At 35.2% G+C, this 14,357-nt stretch overlaps 1 protein-coding gene and 3 pseudogenes across 1 annotated transcript; 2 read left to right on the top strand and 2 right to left on the bottom strand.

Moving 5' to 3' along the window:
* Positions 1-847: 847 nt before the first annotated feature.
* LOC104716163 (putative lipid-binding protein AIR1 pseudogene) lies at positions 848-1,550 on the top strand (annotated as a pseudogene).
* Positions 1,551-7,367: 5,817 nt separating this feature from the next.
* On the top strand, positions 7,368-8,042 carry LOC104716155 (putative lipid-binding protein AIR1 pseudogene; annotated as a pseudogene).
* A 411-nt stretch (positions 8,043-8,453) lies between these two features.
* On the bottom strand, positions 8,454-9,232 carry LOC147948192 (secreted RxLR effector protein 161 pseudogene; annotated as a pseudogene).
* A 310-nt stretch (positions 9,233-9,542) lies between these two features.
* On the bottom strand, positions 9,543-13,088 carry LOC147948191 (uncharacterized). The gene is made up of 5 exons (XM_087465697.1): positions 12,074-13,088; positions 11,756-11,956; positions 11,544-11,662; positions 11,011-11,381; positions 9,543-10,770 (listed from the first exon to the last, which is right to left on the bottom strand). The coding sequence occupies exons 1-5, from the start codon at positions 13,086-13,088 to the stop codon at positions 9,543-9,545; spliced, it is 2,934 nt and encodes a 977-aa protein (XP_087321823.1).
* Between the last annotated feature and the right edge of the window lie 1,269 nt (positions 13,089-14,357).

The raw sequence follows: 14,357 nt of genomic DNA, 5'->3' as shown, positions 1-14,357 counted from the left end.
AGTCATTTCGTCATTGTCGTCATCATCGTTCTTGGTCTTCGTCGTCATCATCGTCTTCGTCTTTGTCGTCATCATCGTCATCACCGTCATAACCGTTGTCATCATCGTCATCACCGTCATAACCATCATCATCATCGTCATCACCGTCATAACCGTCATCATCGTCATCACGTTCAGTTGAACTTGCCATCCTTAGTTCATCGACGGTATGGGAGATCATTGGAGCTCTGCATCAGTTCATCGACGGTATCATTTAAGAATACGTATAGATCATTGATTAAGAATACATATAGATCATTGGAGCTCTGCATCAACTTTAATATCAAGTATCATTTAACAATACGTATAGATCACTAGAGAGGAAGCGTACGTCAATCACGACTGTCCAATTTGCCATTCTTCCAGCTGGCACCATTTATGTGATCTTCACCATGCATAGGGAAGAGAGGAAGCGTACGTCGATGTTCCTTACAACACAATTTATAGATAAGTAATATTTTTTATTTACCTTCAAAATTAAAAAAAAAAAAGTCCATTAGTAGTAACTTTCAAATCCATCAGTTATGCTTTTCAAATCCACCTATAATGACATCAAATCTTCGTCTAATGCATTAGAAATCTATTGAACTTTAAAATCCACTAATAATTCAAATCCATTAAAAACCTCCATCCAATAACACCCCCTAAAGTTAGAACCATAAACTTTTAGTGATTACCAGCTAATTTGAACAATGATGAAAATTTTTTTTAATCAAACTAAGTGTTCTTTAATAATCAAATCATATCTATAAAAAAACCTTCACATTTCTCTCCTAATGAAAACCTTCACATTTCTCTCCTAACGAAAACCCTATAAATACCCACTAAACACTTAACATTTATCTCCACCAATCTCAAACAAACTTAAACTCACTACTATTTCTTGAGCCTTACAACTCCACAAACCAATGGCTCCAAGAACTTCCCTTGCACTCTTCCTTTCTCTTAACCTTCTCTTTGTCACTTACACCTCTGCGGCTTGTCCTAAAGATTCCCTACAGCTTGGTGTTTGTGCCAATGTTCTCAAGCTAGTGGACCTAACATTGGGAAACCCACCTGTAAAGCCATGCTGCTCTCTCATCCAAGGTTTGGTTGACCTTGAGACTGCAGCTTGCCTATGCACTTTGCTCAAGGTTAACATTCTTGGAATCAACGTTAACCTTCCCATCGATCTCAGCGTACTCCTCAATATTTGCGGTAGAAAAGCCCCAACGAACTTCCAGTGCGCGTAAGTTGAATACTTATAACATACAGTTTATGAATCTGGAACCTATTGTCTTATCTTCTTGTTTTATTTTAAGGTTTTTTTTTTTGTATTTTACTTGGATTATTGTTTATAAGGAACCTACGTTCTCATGCAATAATGGATTATGTGTAATCGGCAACTTTGTACTCTTATTTTATTTTCGCCAGCAAGTATGTACTCCTTTGCTTTATTGTTCCTCCATCTTTTTGTAACTGTGCCGTTAAAATTTGATAAATAATTCACTTATTACACTGTTCACTTAAAATTGCGTTCCAAACGCTTTACTTCAGATCGCCAGCTAAACTACCCTAGTTGCTAGGGGCTAGGGCTAACCACATGGTTATTAATATTGACCAATACACTCTCTCAATATTGTTTCAACGCTAAGCATAAATGGCTCTTTAGAAACTCTGTCGCCAGTTTCCTTGCCTTTAACATCCTCTTCTTTCCCCTAACTGAAGCCACCCCTTCCCATCGTCTTCTTACAAGCCATAGCCAACCCGAAGCGCTCCTGCCGTCGAGACATGCCCAAGAGATGTTTTGAAGCTTGTTTTTTGCGTTAACGCGCATAAGTCATAACTAGTTCAATGTGAGCATAGGTGCTTCTCTGGTTTAGCCGTGTTGCAGCCTCGTTGACGGTTTGGTTGACCTAGAATCTGGGGTTTGTCTTTGTACCGCGTTTAAAGCTTATTGACGGTTTGGTTGACATTTTGGATTGATTAATTCTGCATCAAAAAGCCATGCATGGTTTACAGTGTTTATAGCATCTAGCGACAACGTACTCTGAAACTCTAAAACTTGGTGTCTTTGAATTAATCAAAGTCAGGCCTCACAATAAGATCGACGGAACGAAAAGTCTAAACCCAAGAGTCGGTTAAACCTCAAAAAAACAAGATTAAGTTAATTTTAGAATATTAATGTTTGATATGCGAACTATGTATAGCTGTAGCGAGTTTGGATTATATATGTTAAATATATATATACAGATTATTAGGTTTTGTAAGATCCACAATCAAAATTAATTTGTAATGAGTAAATTGATCATTGTTTTTGAGATAATATATTTTAGAAGTCATTGTCGATGTGAGATTTTCAACGCAAATGACTCTTTTAACCTATGTTGCATGGAAACTCTTTTTGAGGTACGTTTCGTGTTTCCGAAACGTTTCGGAAACAGAAACTCGTGGAAACTCGGAAACAAGTCACAGAAACACGATTCCTAAAAATCTCTGTTTGGAAACACGATGGAAACTTCGTTTCCGTTTTGGAAACACGACGGAAACTTTTTTTATAATTTCAATTTAATAAATAAATAAATTAAAAATATAAGAATTCATGATACATATAATAATAAATAAATATAATATAATTAGTAGCTTAAAAGTTAAAATCCCTAAATATATGGCTGGTCAAAAAATTTGATTTTGAACATTTTTTTTTTTACAGTTTTACTTTTAATTAAACTATTTAATATTTATATTTTGAATTTGTGTTGTTTCAGATTTTTTTAATATGGTTTTTATATTTGGGGATTTATTATATATATATATATATATGTATATACGTTTCCTACACGTTTCCATTACTTATTTTTTGGAAAAACCCGTTTACTGTTTCCGAAACGTTTCGTTTCCGCGTATCCATTTCCGTTTCCATGCAACATAACTTTTAACTATATATTTTTGTAGACTGAATTTCATAATAAAATAAATCGTTATTTTTTTCCTTTTTTTCTAAATCATTTAAAAATTCTGACCCATTGAGAATCCAATAGAGACCGTTACATTTGTATATTTGAACTAATGTATAGCGAGTTTGGGTTTTGATTAGTTAACGAATATTATGAAGTGTGAACCATGTTTTTTGGTAACAAATAATATCTTATGAAAACCTAAGCATCATGCACATCCCAAAAATATCGGGTCAACTTTAAAAAAAAAACAAAAAAAAGAAGATCTACGCCTTCAGAGAACATACATGAAAAGTTCAATTTCGTTCGTTTTCACTTGATTATTGTTTTGATCTGTTTGTAGTAAAATTTTTACTACACTTTTACTTTTCTATTTTTATTTTTTTTTTGTCAAAATACTTGATTCATTCTCATAAATTCAAGTATAGGAAAGAAGATACAAAAATCCAAATTTGAAAGCAAAATTACAACAAAGACAATCCCCAATACTAAACAAATATAGATAATAAATATGATCCAACAGAGCTTTGAGACACTATCTAAGAAGCAAATGTCACATGAAAGGTCACAGTTTGTCGATAAATTTGATGTATTGTGTTTTTGGTGTCTTTTGTCCTTTATTTACTATTGTTTTGAGTCATTTGTCGCATCTTCTTCCGTTTTTTGTGTTTTTTTGGTTTTTTCTTGAGTTGTGATTAGGTGTGAAGACAATGTGTTACATTTGAAGCATTTTGGTTGGATTTGAGCTTAACTGGAATAAATAAGCAAGATGTGACTTTTGGACATCTCCAAATTGAACTGAATCATGAAGTCTGGAGAAGTCTGGTGAAGTGTGTAGACAAGTCTGGTGAAGTCTGTAGACAAGACTGGAGAAGTCTAGAGAAGTCTGGTGAAGTTTGTAGACAAGTCTGGTGATGTTGTACACAAGTCTGGTGAAGTCTGCTGAAATTTATGCACAAGTCAACTAAAGTCTGGACAAGTGTGTTGTCATTTTGACTATAATCCAGATACTTACTTCCTTTTTCTAAATTTTTCTATTTTCATTTTCATTTTTATTTTATTTTAATAGGGGTATGAATACCCCGGAAAACCTAATTAGCAAGCTATATTCTACTTTTCTGATTTTTTCTGCACCTGGAGACTTTGTAAGCCATTTCTGGAGATTAGAGATTCATCCTCTTTGACAATTTGACAATTTGGAGAAGATTTCTAAATTCTTTCCTCATTTAATTTCATCAATTTAATTATCTCTTCTTCATCTCTTTGTGTTGTTGCTTTCAATATGTGTAAGTAGTCACCTAATTGAGTATTAGGGTTCTAAGTAGGGAATCAAATGATTTAATGGTTTAATTGTTGCTTGGGAGTTCTATTTTTTTTTTTTTGTGGTTCTTTGATTCGTATGCTCTTTAATGCTAGAATAGGACTGATCACCTTGTTCTATATTCTAGTTTTTTTTATGCATCATAAGTGTTCGATAGAATGCATGATCCAATATGAATTGAGCCATATTTCTCTAACCTGTGAAAGTTGATGTTAGAGGATATTGTGAACTTAGTGAACTTGTTTGAATGCAAATTTGATTAGGAGATTACAAATGAAAGTTTAGTAATTGAGTAGTCAATTTTAGTGATAATACCTTGAAAGAGGGTTAGTCAAATCTTGTGTTCATGTTCTAGAATGGTTATTAACTATTGAATTCCTTGTTTCATTTCCCTATTGATCATTGATCTCTGAAATACCCTATGATCCAATGTTTTAATCTCATAAGTTAAATCCTTTTATTTCTTGCACTTTTATTTACAATTTCTGAAACCAATGTTTTAGCTATTTACAAGTCTCGCAAATATTTAGTGTATCATTGGTCTTTGTGAATTTGACTCCGCATATACTGCCTTGCGGTTAAGTATATCAGGTAAATACTCGAGGAATCAAAATTTGCCACGAAAAGCTTGGTGTTAGACGGATTGGTCTCTGTCAAACAATGACTAGGTGAAATTGATAAGGTTGTCATGGCAGTGCCTGTAAAGAGCAGTGGACAGTCCATCGGGATCCGCAGAAAAAGCTCAACTTCGTTTTCACTTGATGATTGTTTATATGCATTGATTTATGCCATTATTACATGTATGTAACCGTACATAAGTATTTTTTTTATCCTTTTCTGTTAGATATTTTATAATATTTACTACACTTCTTACTTATTTCCTATTAATATAGAAAAATTCGAATGGAAACATATATTTATCCGTTTTTTTTTTTGCTATGGTTTTTTAAAATTTAACTTAGCCATAATCAACGTACAATACTAGAATCACCACAATATCTTACTTGGTATAAATTATTTGAACTATATATATCAACTTCTTTGCCCGAAATATCAACTTCATTCACTTTTCACTTCTTTTAGAAATGCTATGTAGATAATTAAAGAGGAAATTCAATATTAAGTTTAAGAATATAAATATTTGATCAATAAATTGAATGATTTGGCATGATGATTCTCATATTGTTACTAGCCTGTCGAAGGGAAAGCTAAATTCTCGATCTCTCCTACGTACAGCTAGTTGCCGTGAACCATATTTTGGCATGTTCAACCTTATTTTATTACGGAATATAATAAAATCAACACGACTTATCTACGAAACTATGTTATATATTCAGGAAAAGGATATAAGTAGTATGATCTCGAACATATATCTCATTCAATATAAATAATAGAAAATTATTATTGTTGACAAAAAAAAAAAAAAAAAAAATTTATTATCCAAAAGAGAAATAATAACGACGATTTTCTCGTTATAACACCTTAATATATAGATTATATTTTGGATCTACTCTAACGAATTCTTTTATATTATTCATATTGGATTGGAGAAGATTGCATGCATTGCAAAGTTGCAATTGGGCGCATAAGTATTCCTAAATTTTAAGTTACTCGAATTGGGATTTTCATTTTTTTTCCACACTAAAAATTTGAGCTTTGATCTCAGTGTTGTTTTAAACCATCTAATAAAATGGGGAAAGGATGACGTTGAAACTATACGATTATTATTAGGTTAGACTTATCAAATCATTTTAATTGGATATTAAAATCTTATTATTATTATTATTATTATTATTATTATTATTAAATATCCAAACTAGTCTATCTGTCCATCTTGTAACCCCTGTTATAAGGAATGATTTATAAGTCTAACCATTTGAGATTTACCAAAACAATTATCACATGCAAATGAAGTCATAAACTTTGTCTTTGTGTGAGATTATGAGTAGACTAATGATGTTTATAATGAGTAAACAATTATCACATGCAAATGATGTTTCAGAAATAATGGTCATAGAAGTCTGCTTCGTGACAAGCGTGAAGGAATAAAGAACCGTTTAGTCTTGGGATGTGCTTAGTTACGTATATTGGCCGAGGTTGCCAAAAACTCACAGAAATAGATGTCTGACTATAATTTGCGTCTTTTAAAGGAACTAACGCTATTTGGGTTCAACTTTTCTAGTTATGAAAAAAACGAAAAAAAAACCTAGATACATATACTCACTTGCAATGTAGGTAATATATTTGCTTATTACTTGGTGCTGTACTAATAACGATCTGTGAATAATTGTTCTTTAGTAACGTGCTAATAGGAGTATGTAGTCTATATAAAAGGTCACAATCCAGTGATAATTGATACGTATATGTAACTTATTAAAGGTTGGCTTGTGTTTAAAGAAACGTATCAAAATTTGGCATAGAACCTCTTTCTTAGTTATAGGAAAAAATAAGAAAAAAAATAATTGTAACAATAAAACTGTGTATGTATTCTAATTAGAAATTGCACATGATTTAAAATAACGGATAACACACATACTATATCTAAGGCTTTAGATAATACTCTGTAGATAGTAATCTATCTCATTGAAAGAAAAAAAAAAAAAATCTTCATGTAAAAAAAAAAAGGTAATTCAACCAAGATGATAAGTATGGGATTTGATTATGGATATTCGGATATATAATATTACAACGGTAATACATAATTTATGAGACTTTGCACAATTAATTTCTAAAATAAAATTAATATATTTGTTTAACTTTTGAATAATATCGTGAAGGCCTGTACATATTGATATAATTCGTAAATTTGTATCAAGATCGACTTCAACCACCAAATTTCTTTTATGGATATATAAATTATTACCACCACACCTAAGTTGTTTATTAACGTTAGAACCATAAACTTTTAGTGATTACCAGCTAATTTGGACAATGATGAAAACTTTTTTTTTAAATCAAACTAAGTGTTCTTTAATAATCAAATCATATCTATAAAAAAAAAAATTAATCAACTAATCAGAACCTTCACATTTCTCTCCTAATGAAAACCCTATAAATACCCACTAAACACTTAACATTTATCTCCACCAATCTCAAACAAACTTAAACTCACTACTATTTCTTGAGCCTTACAACTCCACAAACCAATGGCTCCAAGAACCTCCCTTGCACTCTTCCTTTCTCTCAACCTTCTCTTTGTCACTTACACCTCTGCGGCTTGTCCTAAAGATTCCCTACAGCTCGGTGTTTGTGCCAATGTTCTCAAGCTAGTGGACCTAACATTGGGAAACCCACCTGTAAAGCCATGCTGCTCTCTCATCCAAGGTTTGGTTGACCTTGAGGCTGCAGCCTGCCTATGCACTTTGCTCAAGGTTAACATTCTTGGAATCAACCTTAACCTTCCCATCGATCTCAGCGTACTCCTCAATATTTGCGGTAGAAAAGCCCCAACGAACTTCCAGTGCGCGTAAGTTGAATATTTATAACATACAGTTTATGAATCTGGAACCTATTGTCTTATCTTCTCGTTTTATTTTAAGGTTTTTTTTTTGTTTGTATTTTACTTGGATTATTGTTTATAAGGAACGTACGTTCTCATGCAATAATGGATTATCTGTAATCGGCAAGTCTGTACTCCCTTTATTTTATTTTCGCCAGCAAGTATGTACTCCTTTGCTTTATTGTTCCTCCGTCTTTTTGTAACCGTGCCGTTAAAATTTGATAAATAATTCACTTATTACACTTAACATTGCGTTCCAAACGCTTTACTTCAGATCGCCAGCTAAACTACCCTAGTTGCTAGGGGCTAGGGCTAACCACATGGTCCGTACTCGGTACACACCTATCTTATTAATATTGACCAATACACTCTCTCAATATTGTTTCAAAACGCTAAGCATAATGGCTCTTTAGAAACTCTTGTTAAAGTTCTGATACACCGGAAAAGGTAACAGAGAAGAAAGATGAGAAGCGAGCTTCAGAGAGCTCTAACAAACTTTTTATTATTGGAAAATAAAGTATATATTACAAATCTTAACTATACTCTCTTAATCTCATCTTCTTATATACTAACACATATTAACCAAATTAATTGAACCAGGATTAACCGGTTGTGAACCAGTCAATAACCAATCCTCATGTATCCTAATACGCCCCTCTCAAGTCTGTAGCTTCAAAGATGTCTGGTTTGGAAGATACAGGCTTGATAATAACATCTTAGAAAGCAATCCATAGAAAGGACCTGGATGAAGTGGCTTGGTGAGGATGTCAGCGTGTTGATTCTCCGAAGGAACATAGAAGACTTTGAAAGTACCTGCTTTAATCCGATCTCTAACCGTGTGACCATCTATCTCTATATGTTTTGTCCTTTCGTGAAAAACAGGGTTCATAGCAATATGCAGAGCCGACTTGTTGTCACAATAGAGTTTAGCTGGTCCTGGAACTGGAAGACGAAGATCCTTAAACAATTGCTGCAACCAAATGAGTTCACATGTCGCCTGAGCCATACTACGGTACTCAGATTCTGTACTACTCCGACTAGTGACTCCTTGCTTCTTTGATCTCCACGAGATAAGCGAGTTACCAAGATATATGCAATAACCAGTAATAGACCGCCTAGTATCTTTACAGTTCCCCCAATCAGCATCACAAAAGGCATTCAAGCTCAAGTCACTATCAACAGAGTACATAAGTCCTTGGCCAGGATTAGCCTTAATGTACCGTAAAACCTTGTGAGCTGCCTGAAGATGAATGTCCAAAGGTGCTGAAATGAACTGACTCAATTGATGAACGGCAAATGTAATATCAGGTCTGGTAATGGTGAGATAAAGTAGCCGTCCAATGAGTTCCCTATAAGAACGAGGATTAGACAAAGGAGTTCCCATAGCTGTAGTAAGATGAAGACTAGGATCCATAGGTATAGGACTCGGTTTACAACCAAGTAACCCTGCATCTTCCAACAAATTCTGGGCATATTTCCTTTGACATACCGAAATGCCTTGAGAAGAACGAGATATCTCCAATCCTAAGAAGAATCTTGTCGGACCAAGGTCTTTTATTTTAAATTCTGATTTCAACAAAACCTACAAGCTCTCAACCGCTTGATTATCATTACTTGCGATCATTATATCGTCCACATAGACCAAAGCAGCGATAAAAGATCCTGGTCTTTCTTTGACAAAGAGAGTATTATCAGCAGGAGATTTGATGAAGTTAGCACCCAAGAAGACCGAAGATAATCGTTTATATCACTGCCGAGAGGCTTGTTTCAAACCATAAAGTGATTTTCGAAGACAACATTCCGGATTAGGAGGTAAGACAACACCCGGTGGAGGAGTATAACCTTGAGGAAGACTCATATAAATTTCCTCATCCAAGTCACCATGAAGAAAGGCATTAGACACATCCATCTGTATCAAACTCCATCCTTGTTTAGCAGCAGCACCAAGGAGAAATTTTACACTTGTTAGTTTAGCCACAGGTGAGAATGTATCCATATAGTCCAAACCTTCTTGTTGCGTAAAGCCTTGTGCAACTAGCCTCGCTTTGTATCGTTCCACTGAGCCATCAGGATTATACTTAATAGTGAACACCCATTTACAACCAACAACATTTTTACCTGGAGGCAAAGTCTCAACATCCCAAGTATTAGCAAGCTCGAGAGCATGAAGCTCCTCACCAGCTGCATCAGTCCACTTTTCTGATCTCATAGCTTGGGCAAAGGTTTTGGGTTCAGTCTCTAGACTGTAAGAGAAAATATAAGATTGCAAAGCAGGAGTGAAACGATCCAAAGAAAGAACAGAAGAAATAGGATAAGGTGTAGTATGGTGTTTAGGAGAAAAGACTGTAGTAGGTAAAGAAAGAGAAGAAGAAAGACGAATAGAAGATTGTTCTGAAGAAATATAAGGAACTAGAGCACAATGATATTCAGAGAGATAGGAAGGAGCCTTTACCGTTCGTTTAGGCCTAGCAATAGGTAGAGAATCAGAAACTGCATCCTGTGCTATGGGAGGAAGCTCTACACAAACAGTACGAGGTTCCAATTGTGTTGTGTGTGATGCAGATGTATGATATGTATCAGTGTTCTCAGGTATATCAATGTCAACATTATCAAGGGAAGTCATAGAATCAACAAAATGTAAAGGCGCTGGCATCAGTAAGATACTATTAGGAAACATATCAATAGTCTTGTTTAACAAATCCGATGTTTTAAATGGGAACACAGTTTCATGAAAAACCACATTACGAGAAATGAAAATTGAATGAGACTCTAAGTCCAAAAGTTTGTATCCTTTGTAACCAGTGGGATAGCCAAGAAAAATGCAGGGTTTTGATCGAGGAGAAAACTTATGTCTTTCATGAGTGTGAGTGGATGCCAAACATAAGCAACCAAAACTTTTAAACATTGTGTAATCAGGAAGCTTATCACTAAGTAGTTGAAAAGGAGACTTATCATCTAACAATGGTGAAGGCATTCTGTTTATTAAGAAAACTGCAGTTAATACACATTCATTCCAATAAGAAAATTGATGCAACATACCATGTTCTTTGATGATATCACTAAATGCTAATTCTGGAGCATTATCAGATCGTATGACTTTTACTTTCGATCCATATTGTGTTAAAATCATTTTGAGAAAATTAGGAAAGACTGTTGAAACATCACTTTTATTACGTAACAACCCAGGTTACACGAGTACAATCATCAACCAATACCGAAAACCTTCTACAGACACAATACTAAAAGGACCCCAAATATCCATATGAACTAGATCAAAACGTTTAGAAGCTAAAGTATTATGAGAAACATAAGCTAAGCGTTTTTGTTTTGCTAATGGACATATCTGACATGGAGAAACATTCGAAGAAACTGATCGAAGAGAAGGAATCAAACTAACTAGACTTTTTAAAACTGCAGATGATGGATGTCCAAGTCGCTGATGCCACAAAACTCCATCAGCCAACACAGAAGCAGAGAAGGAACAAACAGCAGGAAGCGATGGTGAGAGGGTCTGTTGTTCTGTCTCAAGAATATAGAGATTATTGATGAGTCTACCCCTCCCAATCATCAATCCCTGAGAAAGTTCCTGGATAAGACAACAATGTGGAAAGAAATGAGCAGAACAAAATAGATTCTGAACTAAACAACTAATACTAATCAAATTGAATTTAAAGTCAGGAACATGTAAAATGTTATGCAATATCAATGTTTGTAAAATGCATATGGTGCCTGTGTGTGTAATAGGAACTTGCGTACCATTTGGTAAAGTCACCGTAACACTAGAAACAGGAACTAACTCTCTAAACATCACTAAATCAGAACAAACGTGACTAGACGCCCCACTATCAATAATCCAATCATTAGGGGCTAGAAAATTCTGAAGAGAAGATAAAGCAAGTTTATGAAATGTAAGGATGTGATTTTCATATCGTAAACTAGTGGAAGGAAAAGGTAAAGTACCAGAAGTAGATGCTTGAGCCATGAGACCATGTTCAGTGACAGTTGCAGTATTAGAAGTAGCCGCAGTCTCTGGAGCTGGTACTGGAATATTGTATTGCGATAAAATTTGTTGTAACTGCTGCGGAGTAAAGAGTGGAGTCTGAAAAGCACTACCATCAGGTCTAGAGGTCATAGCAGAAACAGGAACTGATTCAGGTGGTGCTGCATACGGATAAGAACCAATCAAAGAATATGGAACCTGCTCTGCATAGACGTTAGCAACAGTATTCGCCTTCTGAATAGGATCCTAAGGCATTCTCGGTTGACTTTGAGGCATACGAGGTTGCAACTGAGTATTCTGCATATGAGGGTTGAAAGACGATGAATTCATATTATTTCCCTTATAGCCACCAGTATTTGTCTTGTACCCCGGAGGAAAACCATGAAGTCTATAACACTTCTGAATTGTATGTCCTAGATGCCCACAATGTGTACAGACAGGTTTCTGAGGTCTCACTGTATTGTAAGCAGCAATATAAGCACCATCAGCATCAAAAGAAATAGGTGCCGAGGATTGAAAAGCTACATTATCAACCCTAGTAAGTGGCTTAATAGTTCCCTGTCTCTCATCTTGGGTGACCATATTAAAAGCCTCTTCGATGGTAGGAATTAGCTTCAACATCAAAATGTGACGCCTAGACTGTTCATAACTCTCATTCAAACCCATAAGGAATTTAGTCACTCGACTACGCTGCTGTAGCTTTTCCCACTTAGCAGCTGCATCACATTCACACTTCGCACACGTACAAACCGGAAGTTCTACATAATTCTTGTGTTCTTCCCACAAAGAAACCAAAGATGTATAATAGGTAGTAACATCAAGAGAACCTTGCTCAATCTTGCTAAGTTTCTGCTCAATCGCAAATATCCTAGGTGCATCATCCTGCTTGAACCTAGACAATATACTCTTCCACATTCCCTCAGCAGTAAAAATATAAAGCAAGCTGTGACCTATCTTCTTATCTACTGAGTTCATCAACCAGGTACTCACAATGTCGTTACAACGTGACCAAGTGCCAAAATCACGATGAGATTCCAAAGATTTCGAGATCGTACCATTGATGAATCCCAATTTGTTACGCACATTCAATGCCATCAACATAGATCGCCTCCAAGATGGAAAATCCGAAGCTGTAGAAAGCCTATCAGAGACTAAAACAAGTCCAGCATGATCATTGCTGTTCAAATAATAGGGATTCTCATATTGATCCATCTGAAAACGCGTAGATTCAACTGTCTCACGCGAGTTTGAATTTGTTGGGTTACCCGAAGAAAGAGGAACAAAAGATTCCATTCTCAATGAAAGAATAAGAAAGTTTCAAGAAATCGCGACGAAATTGATAAAAGAAATTGAGAAATTTGCCATGATCAAGGTCAATCAAAGGCGAGAAATGAAAAGCAGAATAAAAAACCCAAAGAATACACCAACGAAAAGTTCTAAAATCGCTGCGATAGGAATTCTCACAATCCGAAGAAACGAAACTGAACAACTCATCTTTCTCAATCGAGCTTCTCACAAAGATTATGATGATATCAATCGAAGCGGAAGACTTAAGAGCATTGCTCTGATACCATGTTAAAGTTCTGATACACCGGAAAAGGTAACAGAGAAGAAAGAGGAGAAGCGAGCTTCAGAGAGCTCTAACAAACTTTTTATTATCGGAAAATAAAGTGTATATTACAAAGCTTGACCATACTCTCTTAATCTCATCTTCTTATATACTAACACATATGAACCAAACTAATTGAACCAGGGTTAACCGGTTGTGAACCAATCAATAACCAATCCTCATGTATCCTAATAACTCTGTTGCCACTTTCCTTGGCTCCTTGCCTTTAACATCCTCTTCTTTTCCCTAACTGAAGCCACCCCTTCCCATTGTCCACCATCGTCTTCTTACAAACCATAGCCAACCCGAAGCGCTCCTGCCGTCGAGACATGCCCAAAAGATGTTTTGAAGCTTGGTGTTTGCGTTAACGCGCATAACTAGTTCAATGTGAGCTAGGTGCTTCTCTGGTTTAGCCGTGTTGCAGCCTCGTTGACGGTTTGGTTGACCTAGAATCTGGGGTTTGTGACAAACCGTTTGTCTTTGTACCGCGTTTAAAGCTTTATGACGGTTTGGTTGACATTTTGATTGATTATTTCTGCATCAAAAAGCCATGCATGGTTTACAGTGTTTATAGCATCTAGCGACATAGTACTCTGAAACTCTAAAACGTGGTGTCTTTGAATTAATCAAAATCAGGCCTTACAATAAGATCGACGGTACGAAAAGTCTAAAGCCAAGAGTCGGTTAAACCTCAAAAAAACAAGATTAAGTTAATTTTAGAATATTAACTAGGTTTTATCCGGTGGTACACTACGGATCAATTATTTTTTCTAATATTTTTTTGTTATACCCTATATCTGATTTTGTATTATAGGTAGATTGGGCATCTTTGATTTTGAATATAAATTATATAGTGTGATATATATTGTATGTATGTAGGTCATTCGTTATAGATAGAGGGACAATACTTGGATTCACCCCTAGGGGTGAACCTATGTATTCACCCTTTATAA

The sequence above is a fragment of the Camelina sativa genome, chromosome 2 (genome assembly GCF_030686135.1).
Source record: "Camelina sativa cultivar CO46 ecotype springtype chromosome 2, ASM3068613v1".
Classification (NCBI taxonomy): domain Eukaryota; kingdom Viridiplantae; phylum Streptophyta; class Magnoliopsida; order Brassicales; family Brassicaceae; genus Camelina; species Camelina sativa.
Note: the sequence above shows the minus strand (reverse complement) of the source record. Positions and strands in the feature narration are given on the sequence as shown.

What these genes read in the sequence shown, in the direction of transcription:
- LOC147948191 (XM_087465697.1), bottom strand. Translation starts at nt 13,088, where the DNA reads ATGGAATCTTTTGTTCCTCTTTCTTCGGGTAACCCAACAAATTCAAAC. An exon ending in GAATACTCAGTTGCAACCTC is followed by an intron (nt 11,957 to 12,073) that starts GTATGCCTCAAA and finishes ATCCGTATGCAG; the next exon opens with CACCACCTGAATCAGTTCCT. An exon ending in GTGTCTGTAGAAGGTTTTCG is followed by an intron (nt 10,771 to 11,010) that starts GTATTGGTTGAT and finishes CTTAATAAACAG; the next exon opens with AATGCCTTCACCATTGTTAG.